Raw genomic sequence first — 15,706 nt, forward strand, 5'->3', positions numbered from 1 at the left:
CTGCTGCCTGGCCCTGCCAACACCTCTCCTGCTCTCGCCCTTTCTCGCACAGACCCTCTGCGTGTGACCCTCACACCAAAGAAGCTCAAGACAGGCATCGGCAGCACCGTCATCCTCTCTTGTGCCCTCAGCGGCTCCCCCGAGTACGTCATCCGCTGGTACCGCAACACGGAGCTGGTGGTGGTGGATGACTACATCTCCATCCGGGGCATCAGCAACGAGACCCTGCTCATCACGGCCGCGCAGAAGAGCCACTCTGGGGCTTACCAATGCTTCGCCACCCGCAAGTCCCAGACGGCGCAGGACTTCTCCATCATCACACTGGAGGGTGAGCTGACTGCCTCGAGCTGGGGGCTTTCCTCTGCCCCTCTCTGAGCCGCCACGCACCTGGGGTGTGCAGGGATGCTTCATGCGTGGCTGGAGGGCAGGGAGACCCATTGTGGTAGGGGATCCTGGGGGATCCTGGGCTGTGTGTGCCCTCTGCAAGCAGCTCGGGGATGCAGCACCAAGATAAGGGTTGACTTGTCCATCCCCAGCGCTGCCTTTCACTGGGTGTCCCTATCCTGCTCCAGCTCACTGGATCTTTGCAGAAGGGATGGGTTCTGCAGAGTCAGGTGTCCCCTAGGCTGAGGTCCACATCCACCAGCACATCTCCTTGCAGCACCTCCCTGCTGCAGGGATGCAGGCAGTTGCTGCAGTCCAAGGCTACGCCGGGCTTCCCCACCTTGGACAGGAGCTCGAAGCCCGTCCTGCCAGCGGGTGACTGCTGCCGCCTGTGGCTGCCGCTCCCTGACCCCCCTCCCCCCGGGTGCCCCCCAGATGGGACCCCCCGCATCGTCTCCTCCTTCAGCGAGAAGGTGGTCAACCCCGGGGAGCAGTTCTCCCTGATGTGTGCCGCCAAGGGGGCCCCGCCGCCGACCGTCACCTGGGCACTGGACGACGAGCCCATCCCGCGGGACAGCGGGCACCGCACCAACCAATACACCATGTCGGATGGCACCACCGTCAGCCACATGAACGTGACGAGCCCGCAGATCAAGGACGGCGGCGTCTACCGGTGCACCGCGCGGAACTCGGTGGGCAGCGCCGAATACCAAGCGCGAATAAACGTAAGAGGTGCCTGTCTACTTTTAAATATCAGAATAGGACTTTAACTGGGCTTGTGGTTGTGTTCTGTTCCCTCCTCTCCCAACCCCCCACCCTGCTCCCTCCTCTTCCCAGCTGCCCCAAGCCCGCCCCTGCCCCGCTCTCCGCGCTCCCTGCTCCTGCCCTGCTCTCCGCGCTCCCTGCTCCTGCCCTGCCCGCTCGCAGCATTCGAAGCGAGGAGTAAAAGAGAACAGGCTGGGAGAATTGGGGCTGCTCAAGCCTGGAGAGGAGAAGGCTCCAAGGAGATCTTAGAGCTGCATTTCAGGAAGGCTGGAGAGGGACTGTTCAGAAGGGCTTGGAGTGACAGGATGAGAGACAGCAGTTTGGAACTGGAGCAGGGCAGGTTTAGGTTGGACATCAGGAGGAAGTTGTGCACGGTGAGGGTGGTGAGACACTGGCACAGGTTGCCCAAGGATGTGGTTGAGGCCCCATCCCTGGAGATATTCAAGGTCAGCCTCGATGTAGCTCTGGGTAGCCTGATCCACTTGGAATTGTCCTTGCTGACTGCAGGGGGTTTGGACAGGATGCCTTTGGAGGGTCCTGTCCAACCCGAGGCAATCTGTGAGTCTGAGTTTTCCCAAGAGGTCTTGTAGGAGGTCCTGTAGCCAGCAAGAGATGGAGTTTGGCTTAGCAGGAGCAAAAGGACATCAGGGCCTCCTCTCACCCTACGGAACCCTCACAGGGCTGGCAAACACCTCCCCACGGTCCCCCTACCGCTGGAGAAGGCAGTGGTGGCAACAAAAGCATCCCGGTCCCCTCATGGCCTCCCAAATACACCCCAGTCCCAGCACGCAGCTGGGCTCCCTGCAGCACAAGGATCTGCATGACAAACGCTGATGAGGCAGCACATGAAATCGTGGAGAATGAGCTTTGATTTGTCGTATCTCTGTTTTCTTTGTCTGCTAAAAGCCATGGCCGCGTTAATCACTGCGTTACTGCGGCGCCGGCGTCTCGCTGGCTGCGTTGCGGGGAGCGCCGTCAGGCGCTGCGCACGGTGTGAGCCCCTGCCCGTCAATAATCACCGCTTACAGCTCCCAGGCTTACAGGTGGGAGCGAGACGGGAGCCAAGGTAGTGTGGATTTGTCTCCCGAGAAGGAAGGTTGAAGGGCTGTGTTTGCGTCTCGGCTCTGAAACAGATCTAGTGGCTTTTTGGCTGGGATCCCAGGAGAGTCTGCATTTTGCTGCCGTTTGCTGTGAAATTTGGAGCAAGCTCGTCCCTCAGCCCTGAGAAGCCAGAGCAGGACGTGTCCTTGTCTCCCTTTTTCCCCCCCTTCTCTCAGGTCTTGACAGGCTGTCACTAGATAAGATTCAGTATCTTTTATCCCTGGAATGCAGCAAGTCTCTCAGACAGGCCCGAGAGAGGGTCACAGAGCGAGATGCTAATTCCTTCTTCCCTGCTCCTTCTCTAAACGCGTCCCAGCACGAGCAGCTCCGTCCATCAGCTTATCCTGAGTGTCTGCTAAGCTGTTATCCTGCTTCACCCTCGGGTCGAGGAGTCAAGATAGGGTTAAGCTTTAGATTAGTTTGCTGTTTCCGGGAGAACAATGTAATTATTGATGCATGAAACCTCTTGTTGAGATCCTCACCTGCAGCATTCTCCTGGTCCTCCAGCCAGCACGCCAGCCGGCCAGAAAGTAGGGGCTTGTCTGGCTCTCCAGCCGTGCACGGGCTGTCAGCAGGAGGCTGCAGAAGGTGTATTTTGGGGGAGGTGAACTACGTTTGCCAACAGCAGTCAGGTTCCCAAAGCAGCTCTTGGCGAGGACGTTTGGCACAGCACAGGCAGTTTCCTCCTAAAAGAGGCAGAGAGCAGCTGTGGCCTGGGGGGAGCCTTCCCCATCTCTTTTAGAGCTCCTCTGGCCACAGTGGTGCGCCTCGGTGGCCGCGGTTCCTACTGCACAGACACTCCCAGACACCCTCCAGCCTCCTGTGATGGCAACAGTGGTGTCTGCGGGCGCAGCTTCCCCAGCGCTGAGGTTGCCCCTGAGATCGAGGGTGGGACTGGCTGGAGCCTGGCCGTGGCGGAGGGACCACAGTCCCCGTTCGGAGCTGCGGCTGTCGCAGGCGTGGGCGAGGAGCTGTAGCTGGAGGTTGCAGCTGCTGAGCAGCTTTCCCCACGCACGCTCAAGGAGGAGCCCGAGCCCGCTCCTCACCCAAAACCAGGCTGGGTCCCGACTGCTCTGGTTGCCTCCTTTGCCTGCGAAGCTGACTCTGAAGTAGCAGCAGATCTGCACGCAAGCAGCCTGCCCTTCGGAATTAACCTAGCCTGCCTCTTCCTTCCTCCCCAATATGTAGGTCCCCCCAGCATCCGAGCCATGAAGAACATAACGGCGGTAGCGGGTAGGGACACTTTCATCAACTGCAGGGTGATTGGGTACCCCTATTACTCCATCAAGTGGTACAAGGACTCCCTGCTGCTGCCCGATAACCACCGCCAAGTGGTCTTTGAGAACGGGACACTTAAGCTGATGGACGTGCAGAAAGGCATGGACGAAGGGGAGTATCTGTGCAGCGTGCTGATCCAGCCCCAGCTCTCCATCAGCCAGAGCGTCCATGTCACCGTCAAAGGTAAGCAGGTGCAGAGGCCATCCCGGTGGCAGTGGGGACTGGAGGGCTGGAGCATCCCCACCCCTGTGGGGACAGGCTGAAAGAACTGGGGCTGCTCAGCCTGGAGAAGAGGAGGTTCCAAGGAAAGGTTAGAGCTGTATTTCAGTACCTGAAGGAGACCTGCAGGAAGGCTGGGGAGGGGCTGTTCGGAAGGGCTTGGAGTGGTTAAGTTTTGGATGGTTTGAAACTGCAGCAGGGCAGAGTTAGGTCGGACATCAGGAGGAAGTTTTGCACAGTGAGGTTGGTGAGATGCTGACACAGGCTGCTCGGGGATGTGGTTGAGGCCCCATCCCCGGAGACATTCCAGATCAGATTTGATGTGTCCCTGTGCAGCCTGCTCTAGCTGGAGGTGTCCCTGCTGCCTGCAGCGGGTTGGACGAGATGCTCTTGAAAGTCCCTTCCAACCCGATGCAACCTGTGAAGCTCCTCTGCGGGGCAGAGGCAGAGAGGAGTTTGGCAGAGGGGAATCTGCCCGTGAACGCTGTGCCAGTGGTAACTCAGCTCCCACCAGGGCAGCCCTCGGGAGCTGGCTGAGCTCCTGCCGGAGCGGCTACCCCTGGCCCTGCCCGCACGCCCGCAGCCACCCCGTGCCACGCCGTATCCATTTCCCGCGACAAGGCAGGGAGCAAGGCTGCACGGTGTAAACACAGCGTATTAAAGCAGCTAACCTTTGCTCGGATCACCCTCGCCCGTGTTTTTCTCTGCGTGTTAGCTTTTAAAAAAATAATACCCTCGGTCTTCCGAGCACGCAGAACATCTTAAAAGCTTCTGGAGGCCATCAATTATTCAGCCCCTTTGAGGGAGCTATCAGTCCTAATGAATTGAGCCGGATGCTTTCCCTCCCAGTGCCGCGCTGAGATTGCGCCGAGGAGCAGGCGGCGCTGCCGTCCCTGCCGGCCCCAGCCCTGTCGGGTCGCGTCCGCCGCTCGCCGGCGCAGTGCCCGCAGTAAATCATCTCGACAAACGCGGCCGCGCCGGGCAGCGAGCCGGCCAATTGTCTGTCTGGGGCTCACCCAGCAGGGTATTTCTGGACTGGATTTTCCTCTGATCTTCTCCCTCTCCCCCCCCCCTCCATCCTCTGCTTCTCTACCCTCCCTTCCCCTCCCAGCCACCATTTTCTTATTAGGAATGAGGTTAGCGAGAGAGCAGATCAAGCTGATTACAGATGCCACCACTTGATTAGCTGAGGCTCTTCTGCCAGGCTTTGTGAAGGGAAGAGGAGGCTGTGGGTAACCTGAGAGTAGGTGGGGAGGGTTTTTATCTCCTTGGGATGGCCAGCCCTGCTCTCCTCACTGCACAGGTGAGTGAGTTTTGGTCCACAAAAAAAAGAGATGTGGACAGGTTGGAAAGTGTCCAGGGAAGGGCGAGGAGAATGGTCAGAGGACTGGAGGAAAGGTTGAGAGTGGGGTTTGTGCAGGCTGGAGAAGAAAAGGCTTTAGGGAGACCTTATTGCCATGGAGCAGTGCACAAAGGGTGGCTGCCAGGAGGGTGGAGACTCCCTTTGACCAGGAGTCCCATGGAGAAGACAAGAGGTGATGGGGACAAGTTACTGCTTGGGGACATTCCCGCTGGACTCCAGAGGAAAATGAGAACAGTCAGACATTGGAATCATCTCCCAAGGGCAGCAGTGCAGTGCTCTACATGGGCAGTTTGAAGGCTCAGCTTGGCAGGATGCTGAGCCAGCTCACTGCAACTGCACTGCCACCGACATAAGTTGGAGCAGATGATCCTTGGGGTCATTTCCAGTCTGGCACTCTGGGGTTCTATGAAGATTCCCATCCGCCTGTGAAGACCTAGTCCCTGATGTTTGGAGTTGTTCAGCCTCGAGAAGGCCCTGGGAATCAACCCTGTTGAGTACTTCAAGAGGCTGATGAGACAGCTGGGGACAGACCCGAGCAGGGCTCGTTGTGATAGGACGAGGGGCGATGGTTTGAAACTGAAAGAGGGAGATTCAGACTGAAGAGGAGGAAGAAATGTTTGACACTGAGGGTGTTGAGAGCGTGGCCCTGGTTGCCCAGAGAGGTGGTAGGTGCCCTCCCAGGTCAGGTTATCTGATGTCCCTGCTGACTGCAGGGGTTTTTGACTGGCTGGCTTTGAAAGGTCCCTTCATGCCCAAACCGAGATGAGCAGGGCTGGTGTGGAGAGAGCAGCCACAGGGCTCTGTGTGTGTGTGTGTGTGTGTGTGTGTGTGTGCCTGAAGCACCAGGAGATACCATCAGATGGTTCAGGATGCTGGAGCTCAGCCAAGGTTTGTACTCCAGGAGACAACAACTTGCAAACCCTTCCCAGGCAGAATTTACTGCCGTGATTAGTGGCCGGTGGCAGGCTGGGGAAGGCGAGCGGCTGGAGCGCGGTGCGGGCGGCAGCTCGCTGCTCTGCCGCAGCCAGATGTCTTCATCCCACCCGTGGCACGGCTGCTGGAGATTTATACCCAGCTCCAGGGATAAAAACTCTGTGGGAAAGGTCTGCTGAGGCCCTAGAAGAGTCAGAGCCAGCTCCACGGAGAGGACTGAGTGGATGGAGCTGTGGAGAGAGAGGAGGGCAGGGTGGTGTGGAGCCCCACAGGGCTTTTATTGGCACACGTGCCTGGCCACCACATGAGGTTGTGGCCTGAGATTGTGCTAGGGAGGGGTGAGGTTGGAAATCAGGAACAATTTCTTTGCTGCAGGAGTGGTCAGGGATTGACACAGGCTGCCCAGAGAGGTGGTGGAGTCTCCATCCCTGGAGGTGTTCAAGAAAGCTATGGCCATGGCACTTGGGGACGTGATTTTGATGAACCATGTGTGGGTTTGGTGCTGTCCTGGGCTCTGTGATGGGCACCATGGGCAGAGGGACCTTTATGTGGTGCCAACTGCTGCTGCAGCAAGCTCTGGCTGTGGGGAGCCGTTTGGAGGGAAAACTCATCTGTGTCCTTCTCATGGCAACTCAGCAGCAGCCGATGGGGCGTGTTTGGAGAGCGCAGATCCACAAGCCCAGCCCTGCTCTGCAATAGACTGCAGTGCATTCCCAATTAATTATTCATTAATTATGGAAAACAGGCAGCCTGGCTCCATGGCTCCAGCAGCTCCAGCCACGTCGCTGTGGCTGCCGAAGGGGCAAGCCAGCCCTGCCTGCACCATTCTGCCTGCACCCGTCAGCTCTGCATGCACCCCTCTGCCTGCACCCATCAGCTCTGCATGTACCCTTCTGCCTGCACCCGTCAGCTCTGCATGCACCCCTCTGCCTGCACCCATCATAAGCCCTGCCTGCACCCATCAGCTCTGCATGTACCCTTCTGCCTGCACCCATCAGCTCTGCATACACCACTCTGCCTGCACCCATCAGCTCTGCATGTACCCTTCTGACTGCACCCATCAGCTCTGCATGTACCCTTCTGCCTGCACCCATCAGCTCTGCATGCACCCCTCTGCCTGCACCCATCATAAGCCCTGCCTGCACCCATCAGCTCTGCATACACCCCTCTGCCTGCACCCCTCAGCTCTGCATGCACCCTTCTGCCTAAACCCATCATAAGCCCTGCCTGCACCCATCAGCTCTGCATGCACCTCTCTGCCTCCACCCATCAGCTCTGCCTGCACCCTTCTGCTTGCACCCATCTTAAGCCCTGCCTGCACCCATCAGCTCTGCCTGCACCCTTCTGCCTGCACCCATCATAAGCCCTGCCTGCACCCATCAGCTCTGCGTGCACCTCTCTGCCTCCACCCATCAGCTCCGCATGCACCCTTCTGCCTGCACCCATTATAAGCCCTGCTTGCACTCATCAGCTCTGCCTGCACCCTTCTGCTTGCACCCATCATAAGCCCTGCCTGCACCCATCAGTCTGCATGTACCCTTCTACCTGCACCCATCAGCTCTGCATCCACTCCTCTGCATGCACCCATCATAAGCCCTGCCTGCACCCATCAGCTCTTCATGAACCCCATGCCTGCACCCATCATGAGCCTTGCCTGCACCTCTGCCTACCGGCAGTGGTTTGCAGCTCAGGAGGGTGGCCAGCAGGCCTCAGCTTGCCCCCTGCTCCTCAGAGCTCCCAGCCAAGCTGGGCAGAGCCCTGGCACAGAGCCCTTTGCTGTGAGCCCAGGGCCGTGCGTGGCGGTGCGGGGAGCCCGCAGGAGAGGGCAGCTCCTTTCTGCCGAGGGGACAATTGGCAGCCTGCTAATTTAATTAGGGAGACTGCGGAAAGAGGATCTCATCACCCAGGTGCTGAGCCTTGTTAAGCTAATTGTCTCCCTCTCTCCACTTTCTTCCCCCTCCCACATTGCCAGAGATGCTGCGGTTGCCTAATTAAGTTATCAGAAAGATAATGGCTGGTTCTGAATCCAGGGCCTTTAAGAAAAGCATCCATCTAATAATTGCTTTTCCATGAGCAGATAAGTGCTGAGGTGGAATTTCGGCTGGGTGGGGGCTGGCTAGGGCTTCCCCCAGCACAGGGAGGTAGATGTTTCTCCATCCTGCTCTTAGCGTGGTGGCTGTGCCAGATGGGAGATGTCTTTCTGCTGTTCTCTCTGCTCAGCAGCAGCCTCTGTTCTCCCTGGCTGTATTCCTGGTGGAAACAAAAGCCAGCCTTAATTTCTGGGCTGCTCCTCCTCCTCCTGGGAAGCATCTCCCCCAAGCCTTGCTGCAACCCATCCCTGCTGGAGGAAGGTTGTCCCTGGATGGGCTCTCCAGTGTGTTCTCTGCCTCTTCCCTCGACAGTCCCTCCACTGATCCAGCCCTTCGAGTTCCCACCAGCCTCCATCGGGCAGCTCCTCTACATCCCCTGCGTGGTCTCCTCCGGGGACATGCCCATCCACATCACCTGGAGGAAGGACGGGCACGTCATCCTCTCTGGCTCTGGAGTCACCATCGAGAGCAAGGAGTTCATGAGCTCCCTGCAGATCTCCAGTGTCTCCCTCAAGCACAATGGCAACTACACCTGCATCGCCAGCAACGCCGCCGCCACCGTCAGCCGCGAGCGGCAGCTCATCGTGCGCGGTGAGTGCCGTGGTGGTGACTGAGTGGATGGTGATGGAGAGGCAGCACAGCAGGGAGCAGAGAGAAGTTCAAGGCTGGAGAGCAATGAGGCTCTTGCCCTGTTGCAGGAGCACCCCAGGAGCAGGCTGGGAGGGTGAGGAGAAGGGCAGGGAGGAGTTGCAAGGAGCTGGAGGGGTTTGGGCTGTGGTGATCATCTTCTCCCTCCACTTGCTCAGTGCCTCCTCGCTTTGTGGTGCAACCTAACAACCAAGATGGCATTTATGGCAAAGCTGGGGTGCTGAACTGCTCCGTTGATGGGTACCCCCCTCCAAAAGTCATGTGGAAACATGCAAAAGGTAGGGATGAGACCCAGTGGCACCTCCCCGGCGCTGGGGAGAGGCCTCCTTTGGTAATGGCAGCACCCAGAGCCTCCCAAGGGCTCCTCTGCCTTGGCTGAGCTCCATGTCTCTGTGCCCTCCTAGGAAGTGGCAACCCACAGCAGTACCACCCCATACCACTCACGGGCCGCATCCAGATCCTGCCCAACAGCTCCCTGCTCATCCGCCACGTGCTGGAGGAGGACATTGGCTACTACCTCTGCCAGGCCAGCAACGGCGTGGGCACAGACATCAGCAAGTCCATGTTCCTCACCGTGAAGAGTAAGTAGCCAGAGCCATGCCACGATGCAAAGGGGCCAAGGACCTAGTGAAGGTGGCTGTGGCTGCAGGGTGGGGGTTGCTGAGCAGAGCCTGGCCCGGTGCAGCCCCCTCCTCAGCGCAGAGGGTGCGGCACGGCTCTGCCCTCGGCACCGCAGCATCCCCGTGATCGATGAGCAGGGCACGGGGAGGGCATTGATCCCCCACTCCTCCAGGGACCTGCATCCCTTTTGCTATTAAATGCACTTTGTCCTTAATAAACCCAGCGATCAATCGACATCGTGCGGGAGGGAAGGAGCTGGCGGGGCTAATTTGCCGGGGCTGGGCTGGGAAGTGTTGTCAGACGCCGCCTTTGAACTGCGCTGCTTATTGGATTCCTCTCCCGTGGCTAGCAGCAGGCTGCATAATCCCCATCTCCTCCGTGTTTGTTAGGGTTGCTGCTGCCACACGAAGGGGGTGGGGAAAGAGGGTGCCAGCCTCTCATCGCTCGCTTCCCCTGGCAGCTCCCGCACCGCCGGGATCAGGGCTGGGTTCAGCAGGGCTAAACTCTGCCCTGTCCGTGCCCATGGGATGAGGCGGTGGGGACACAGCGATGGGGGCTGCAGGTGATTCTCCTCTGCTCTGCTCTGGTGAAACCCCACCTGAAGTACTGTGTTCCTTTCTGGGAACCCCAATACAAGACAGACACAGCTGCTGGAGTGGGTCCAGAGGGGGCCATGAAGATGAGCAGAGGGTTGGAGAACCTCCCCCGTGGGGACATGGTGAGAGAGTTGGGGCTGTTGAGTCTGGAGAAGAGAAGGCTCCAGGGAGACCTTAGAGCTGCGTTTCAGTATCTGAAGGGGCTACAGGAGAGCTGGGGGGGGGGCTTCTCACAAGGACTTGGAGTGATAGGATGAGAGGGAATGGATTGAAGCTTGAGGAGGGCAGATTTAGACTGGAGGTGAGGAAGAAATTCTTGATAGTGAGGGTGAGGAAACACCGGCACAGGGTGCCCAGGGAGACTGTGGATGCCCCCTCCCTGGAGGTGCCCAGGGCCAGGTTGAATGAAGTCTTGAGCAACCTGGGCTGGTGGGAGGTGTCCCTGCCCATGACAGGGAGTTGGAACTGGATAAGCTTTGTGGTCCCTTCCAAACCAACCCATTCCATGATTCTGTGAAGCCCTGGGAGCCATCCCCACCCTGCTGACCCCAGGGGGTGCACAGCCTTCCCCAAGTGACATTGTGTGCTGCTGAGGATCTGACACCTGGGACAAGACAAGGAGAGAGCAGCTCCTCTCAGGCAGCCCCCTCGCTGCCTTCCCCTCCCCAGCCCTCGCTGCCTTTCCTGGCAGTGGCAGGCATTTCTCTGAGGGCTTCTCCCTTCCCTGTCAGCCTCTTCTTTCCCGTGGCTCCCCTCCCCTCCCTGTCAGCTGCTTAATTTCTCCCACCGACTGATGAATCCAAACGAGCCACTTCAAACAAGGCACTTCAAGGCGGCCAGGTACAAAGTCGAGGCGATTAATCCCGGGTGAGCGTGCGGCAGGCTGGGAGCTGGATCCTCTGCCGTGTCCCTGCTCTCGGCCCTTAATTGCATCCCAGGACAGGTTGCTTGCTGACTTGAAGAGCAGTAACCTTATTATGCAACGGACTGCTCCATTTCCTGGAGACCTCGCAGCCTTTGAAAAGGTTGGGGATGAATCGGCGCCGGCGAAGCGCCACAGCCAATTAAGGGAGATGTGGGGTTCTTTGTTTTGGTTCATCTAGGAGAGGGGGGGGTCGGGGCTGGGGGGAGTTGTTTGTTTAGTGAAATGTCAGCCAATTACAGCCAGATCAGCGCTGGCTTTCCTGGAAAGTCAGGGAGCCGCAGACGGACTGAAGGGAAAGTTAATCACAGCCCGAACAAAGGCTTGGGGGTGGGCAGGGGGAGCAGGCAGCGCGGGCAGCTCCAAGCCCCTTGCCTGACGCCACCAAGGTGGGTTCCAGGGACCGGGATGGCCTCCTGGTGGAATCATGGAATTGTAGAGTTGTTTGGGGGGGGGGGGGAAAGGCCTCCGAGATCATCGAGTCCTGGTGCCACCATGGCCACCAAAGCCTGTCCCCAAGTGCCATGGCAACTGCTTGCTTACAGAATCAGGCAGGTTGGAAGAGAGCTCCAAGCTCAGCCAGCCCAACCTAGCACCCAGCCCTGCCCAACCAACCAGACCATGGCACTAAGTGCCCCAGCCAGGCTTGGCTTGAATACCTCCAGGGACAGTGACCCCAGCACCCCCCTGGGCAGCCCATTCCAATGCCAATCACTCTCTCTGCCAACAACTTCCTCCTAACATCCAGCCTGAACGTCCACTTTGAGACTGTGTCCCCATGTTCTGTTGCTGGCTGCCTGGGAAAGGAGACCAACCCCCACCTGGCTACAGCCTCCCTTCACTTAGTTGTAGACACCTGAACACCTCCAGGGACAGGGACTCCACTACCTTCCTGGACAGTCTGTGTCAATCCCTGACCACTCTTGCAGCAAACAATTTTTTCCTCATCTCCAACCTAAGCCTTCCCCGGCACAATTTCAGGCCATTTTCTCTCCTATCATCTGAATCAGGGGAGAAGAGACTAACTCCCACCTCCCTGCAGCTTCCTATCAGGAAGTTGTGATGCAGACCAGCATGCATGGTCCTGACTGAGGGTCTGTGGACCTCCTAGTGGCAGGAGGCGATTTTGTTAGGTGGTGGGCAAGGAAGGCCACCCAGCTTTGCTGGTACCAGCCTGGGAATGTGACCCTCCTCTGTGTCTGTCCCATTTCTGTGGTGCAGCCACACCTGAGGCTTTCACATCCTCTGCTCAGCTCCCGGTGGAGGTGCCTGGCAGTGTGCAGACAGCATCTCCCTGCTCTGACACAGTGACAGTTCCATCCTGGCTCTGGAAAGGAACTGATTAGCTCCTGGTGGTGAGGGCATTGTGAAGCCGGTGGATGCTGGGGGATGGGAGTGTGTGCCTGGGGGGTGGGCGCAGGTGAGGGGCCCACCAGTGCGTGATAAATGGCATTTAGCAGATGGCTGCACACCCACCCGGGTGTCAAGAGCAGAGAGTGTGGGATGGAGAGGGACACATCCTCAGGGGGTCCTGCAGGCTGTGCTGGAGCTGCTGGAGTGGTGGCACGCAGAGGCACAGTAGGCAGCACTCAGTGGGGACCAGGCTCCTGTGCTCAGCACTCCCTGGCACTGCCGTGGTCAGCAGTTTGGGTCTAGAGAGGGAGCTGGCAGAGGCACAGCTGCCCGCAGGTGGGGCACAGGTTGTGTGGTTGCTTCTGTGCCACGGGGGTTCGGCTCCTGCTTCAGGGGGAGCTCAGCTCACCAGGGGAGCAGGGAAGCTGCAGTGGCTGCAATCGAATTAGCATCACAGAGCTGGCTCCGAACAAGAGCGAGGGGGTGAGGGAGGCAGGCACAGCCCTTGTCACTCTTGTCACCGTTCTCATTCACTTGTCACCGGTGGCTCACAGCCTCAGTCGGGTGTGGGATGGCAGAACATGCCAAGGCTCCTCCTGTTACCAGCCTTATCTGTGCCCAGCAAGCAGCACCAGCCTGGTGTCAGGGCCCTGTTAACAAGGCTCAGTGGGAGTGTGACACAGCACGGGCAGGGGCTGGGGACAGGGAGGCACAGAAGGTGTCAGAGGCAAGTTCTCCTGCACAGCAGCAGGGCTCTGGCTGGTGCTCTGGCAGGCAGGAACCAGCGTTCCTGGTGTCTCCACAGCCAGGTTTGGGGGACTTGGGACAGCCTGCAGCAGCCCCCAGCAGCCCTTGGAGGGTCGACCCCAGTGATGCTATCCCTCCATACACAGCAGAGCAGGTGCTGGATGCCAGCAGTCAGAGATGCTGTCTCTGTGCCCCCACCAGTGCTGTCTGCACAGCTGCTTGGGGTTTCCTCCAGGTTAGCTTTGCTGCTCCCCCTGCTGCGGACTGCACATCGCTCCCCTGGGACCTGCCAGCTGAGAGAAGCTGAAATGTTTACATCCAGGGAGCTGCTCTTAATCAAACATCAATAAGTGCATTTCAGCAGAGCACAGCCTGCAGTGGAGCAGCTCCACTCCCAGGGCTGCCACTTGCCAGGAAGGGGCCTGATGCCCTGTGGCTAGAGCAGCCCTGCAGGACCCCACTGGCCCTTTGGCCTCCATGGAGGCTAGATTAGGCCAAGTAAAGGCTGAATTCAGGGAAGCAGCCACCTGTCTGTGGGTGCTAAGTGACAGGGTGGTCCCTCACAGGACCATGGAACTGCTGAGGTTGCAAGAGACCTTGAGATCATCCAGTCCAACTGCTCCCCTGGAGCTCTCAACCCTTCCTCCCCACCGCCACTGCTGCTAAGCCCCTGCCACTAAACCCTGTCCCTCAGCACCACCTCCATGTCTTCTAAATCCCTCCAGGGATGGGGACTCCACCACCTCCCTGGCCAGCCTGTGCCAGTGCCTTGAGAACCCTCACTGGGAAGAAATTTTTCCTAATATCCAACCTGAAGCTCTGCTGGAACAAATTTGTCCCTTTCCTCTTGTCCTATCACCTGTTGTGTGTGAGAAGAGACCAACCCCACCTGGCTCCAACCTCCTTTCAAGGAGTTGTAGAAGGCAATGAGGTCTCCCTCAACCTCCTCTTCTGAAGGGTGAACAAATTCAGTTCCCTCAGCTGCTCCTCACAAGATTTGTTTCCAGGCTCTTCCCCAGCTTCGTTGTCCTTCTTTGGACCTGCTCCAGCCCCTCAATGTCCTTGAAGTGTGCCCCAAGCCTGACCCCAGCACTCGAGGTGCAGCCTCACCAATGCCAGCAGGCACACGCCACGAGTCTGAGCACCCCTCTTAGGCTAATGCTTGGACTTGATGCTCTTGGAGGTCCCTTCCAACCCAAACAACTCTGTGATTCCATGTTCCTACCCTTCTCCATCATATTCCTACAGTTCAGTTCTGGGCCCCCCAGTTTAGGAGGGACATTGAGATGCTTGAGTGTGTCCAGAGAAGGGCAACGAGGCTGGGGAGAGGCCTTGAGCACAGCCCTACGAGGAGAGGCTGAGGGAGCTGGGATTGGTTAGCCTGGAGAAGAGGAGGCTCAGGGGAGACCTCATTGCTGTCTGCAACTACCTGAGGGGAGGTTGTGGCCAGGAGGAGGTTGCTCTCTTCTCTCAGGTGGCCAGCACCAGAACGAGAGGACACAGCCTCAGGCTGTGCCAGGGGAGATTTAGGCTGGAGGTGAGGAGAAAGTTCTTCCCTGAGAGAGTCATTGGGCACTGGAATGGGCTGCCCGGGGAGGTGGTGGAGTCGCCGTCCCTGGAGCTGCTCAAGGCAGGATTGGATGTGGCACTTGGTGCCATGGTCTGGCCTTGAGCTCTGTGGTAAAGGGTTGGACTTGATGATCTGTGAGGTCTCTTCCAACCCTGATGATACTGTGAGACTGTGATACTGTGATATTCCTACCCTTCTCCATCATGTTCCTACCCTTCTCCATCATGTTCCTACCCTTCTCCATCATATTCCTACCCTTCTCCATCAGGCCACCTCCTTGCCTTTGCTAGGAGGGGCAGGGGAGTGCCAGCAGCTGAACACCAGGCTGGGCACCACCACTCCACGTGGGTACCTCCACTGCACCCCACAAAGAGCAGCAGCTCCGGAGGAGGAGGAGGTTTCCTTGGCTGTTAATTGAATTACATTGGCAGCACCAGGCACGGAGCCGTAGCTCATTAGAGCCTCTGGTGCCCCATTAGAGCCGCGTGTGTTGCCTTTGCGGCTGTCATTACCATACATTACTGTGGGGCTCGGCGCTGCTGTTTGTTTATGCATTGCATTCTTGTGGGTTTTTCCCCCCCCTCTCTCTCTTTTGTCGCCTTGCCCAGCCTGCCCTTGCCCCTCCAGCCTGCTGCTCAGAGTGCTTGGGCACCCAGCTCGACGGCACTGCCGTGGCCAAGCTGGCGGTGCCTGCGTCTAGGTGGGAGGTGGCAGCTTTGTGGCAGGGCTGTGGGTGTTTGCCGGCAGCAGGAGGTCTGTGCTGGGGGCTGGGCGAGAGTTGGGGATGTTCAGTCTGGAGAGGTAGAAGGCTCCGAGGGGACCTTATTGTGACCTTTCAGTATCTTAAAGTGGCTTAGGAGAAAGCTGGGGAGGGACTTTTTAGGCTGTCAGGGACTGGGGGGAATGGAACAAGGCTGGAAATGGGGAGATTCAGAGTGGAGGTTAGGAAGAAGTTGTTCAGCATGAGAGTGATGAAAGCCTGGAAGGGGCTGCCCAGGGAGGTGGTGGCAGCCTCATCCCTGGAGGTGTTCAAGGCCAGGCTGGATGAGACTGTGGCCAGCCTGATCTAGTGTGAGGTGTCCCTGCCCATGGCAGGGGAGGTTTGGAACTGTCTGA

The 15,706-nt window shown here is 58.3% G+C and overlaps 1 protein-coding gene across 7 annotated transcripts in view; it reads left to right on the top strand.

Annotated features, from left to right (window-relative positions):
• DSCAML1 (DS cell adhesion molecule like 1) overlaps positions 1 to 15,706 on the top strand; it is a 156,534-nt gene that overhangs the window by 117,140 nt on the left and 23,688 nt on the right. For 3 of the 7 annotated variants that reach the window (XM_064172985.1, XM_064172984.1, XM_064172989.1), the window contains exons 6-11: positions 53 to 328; positions 820 to 1,116; positions 3,439 to 3,711; positions 8,446 to 8,724; positions 8,940 to 9,059; positions 9,186 to 9,362. In XM_064172985.1, the coding sequence (XP_064029055.1) occupies positions 53 to 328; positions 820 to 1,116; positions 3,439 to 3,711; positions 8,446 to 8,724; positions 8,940 to 9,059; positions 9,186 to 9,362 (1,422 nt within the window). Of the gene's footprint in view, positions 1 to 52; positions 329 to 819; positions 1,117 to 3,438; positions 3,712 to 8,445; positions 8,725 to 8,939; positions 9,060 to 9,185; positions 9,363 to 15,706 lie in introns of those variants that run through there. The other 4 variants (XM_064172986.1, XM_064172987.1, XM_064172988.1 and 1 more) reach the window with 4 other exon arrangements.

This window comes from Pogoniulus pusillus, chromosome 38, assembly GCF_015220805.1.
Source record: "Pogoniulus pusillus isolate bPogPus1 chromosome 38, bPogPus1.pri, whole genome shotgun sequence".
Classification (NCBI taxonomy): domain Eukaryota; kingdom Metazoa; phylum Chordata; class Aves; order Piciformes; family Lybiidae; genus Pogoniulus; species Pogoniulus pusillus.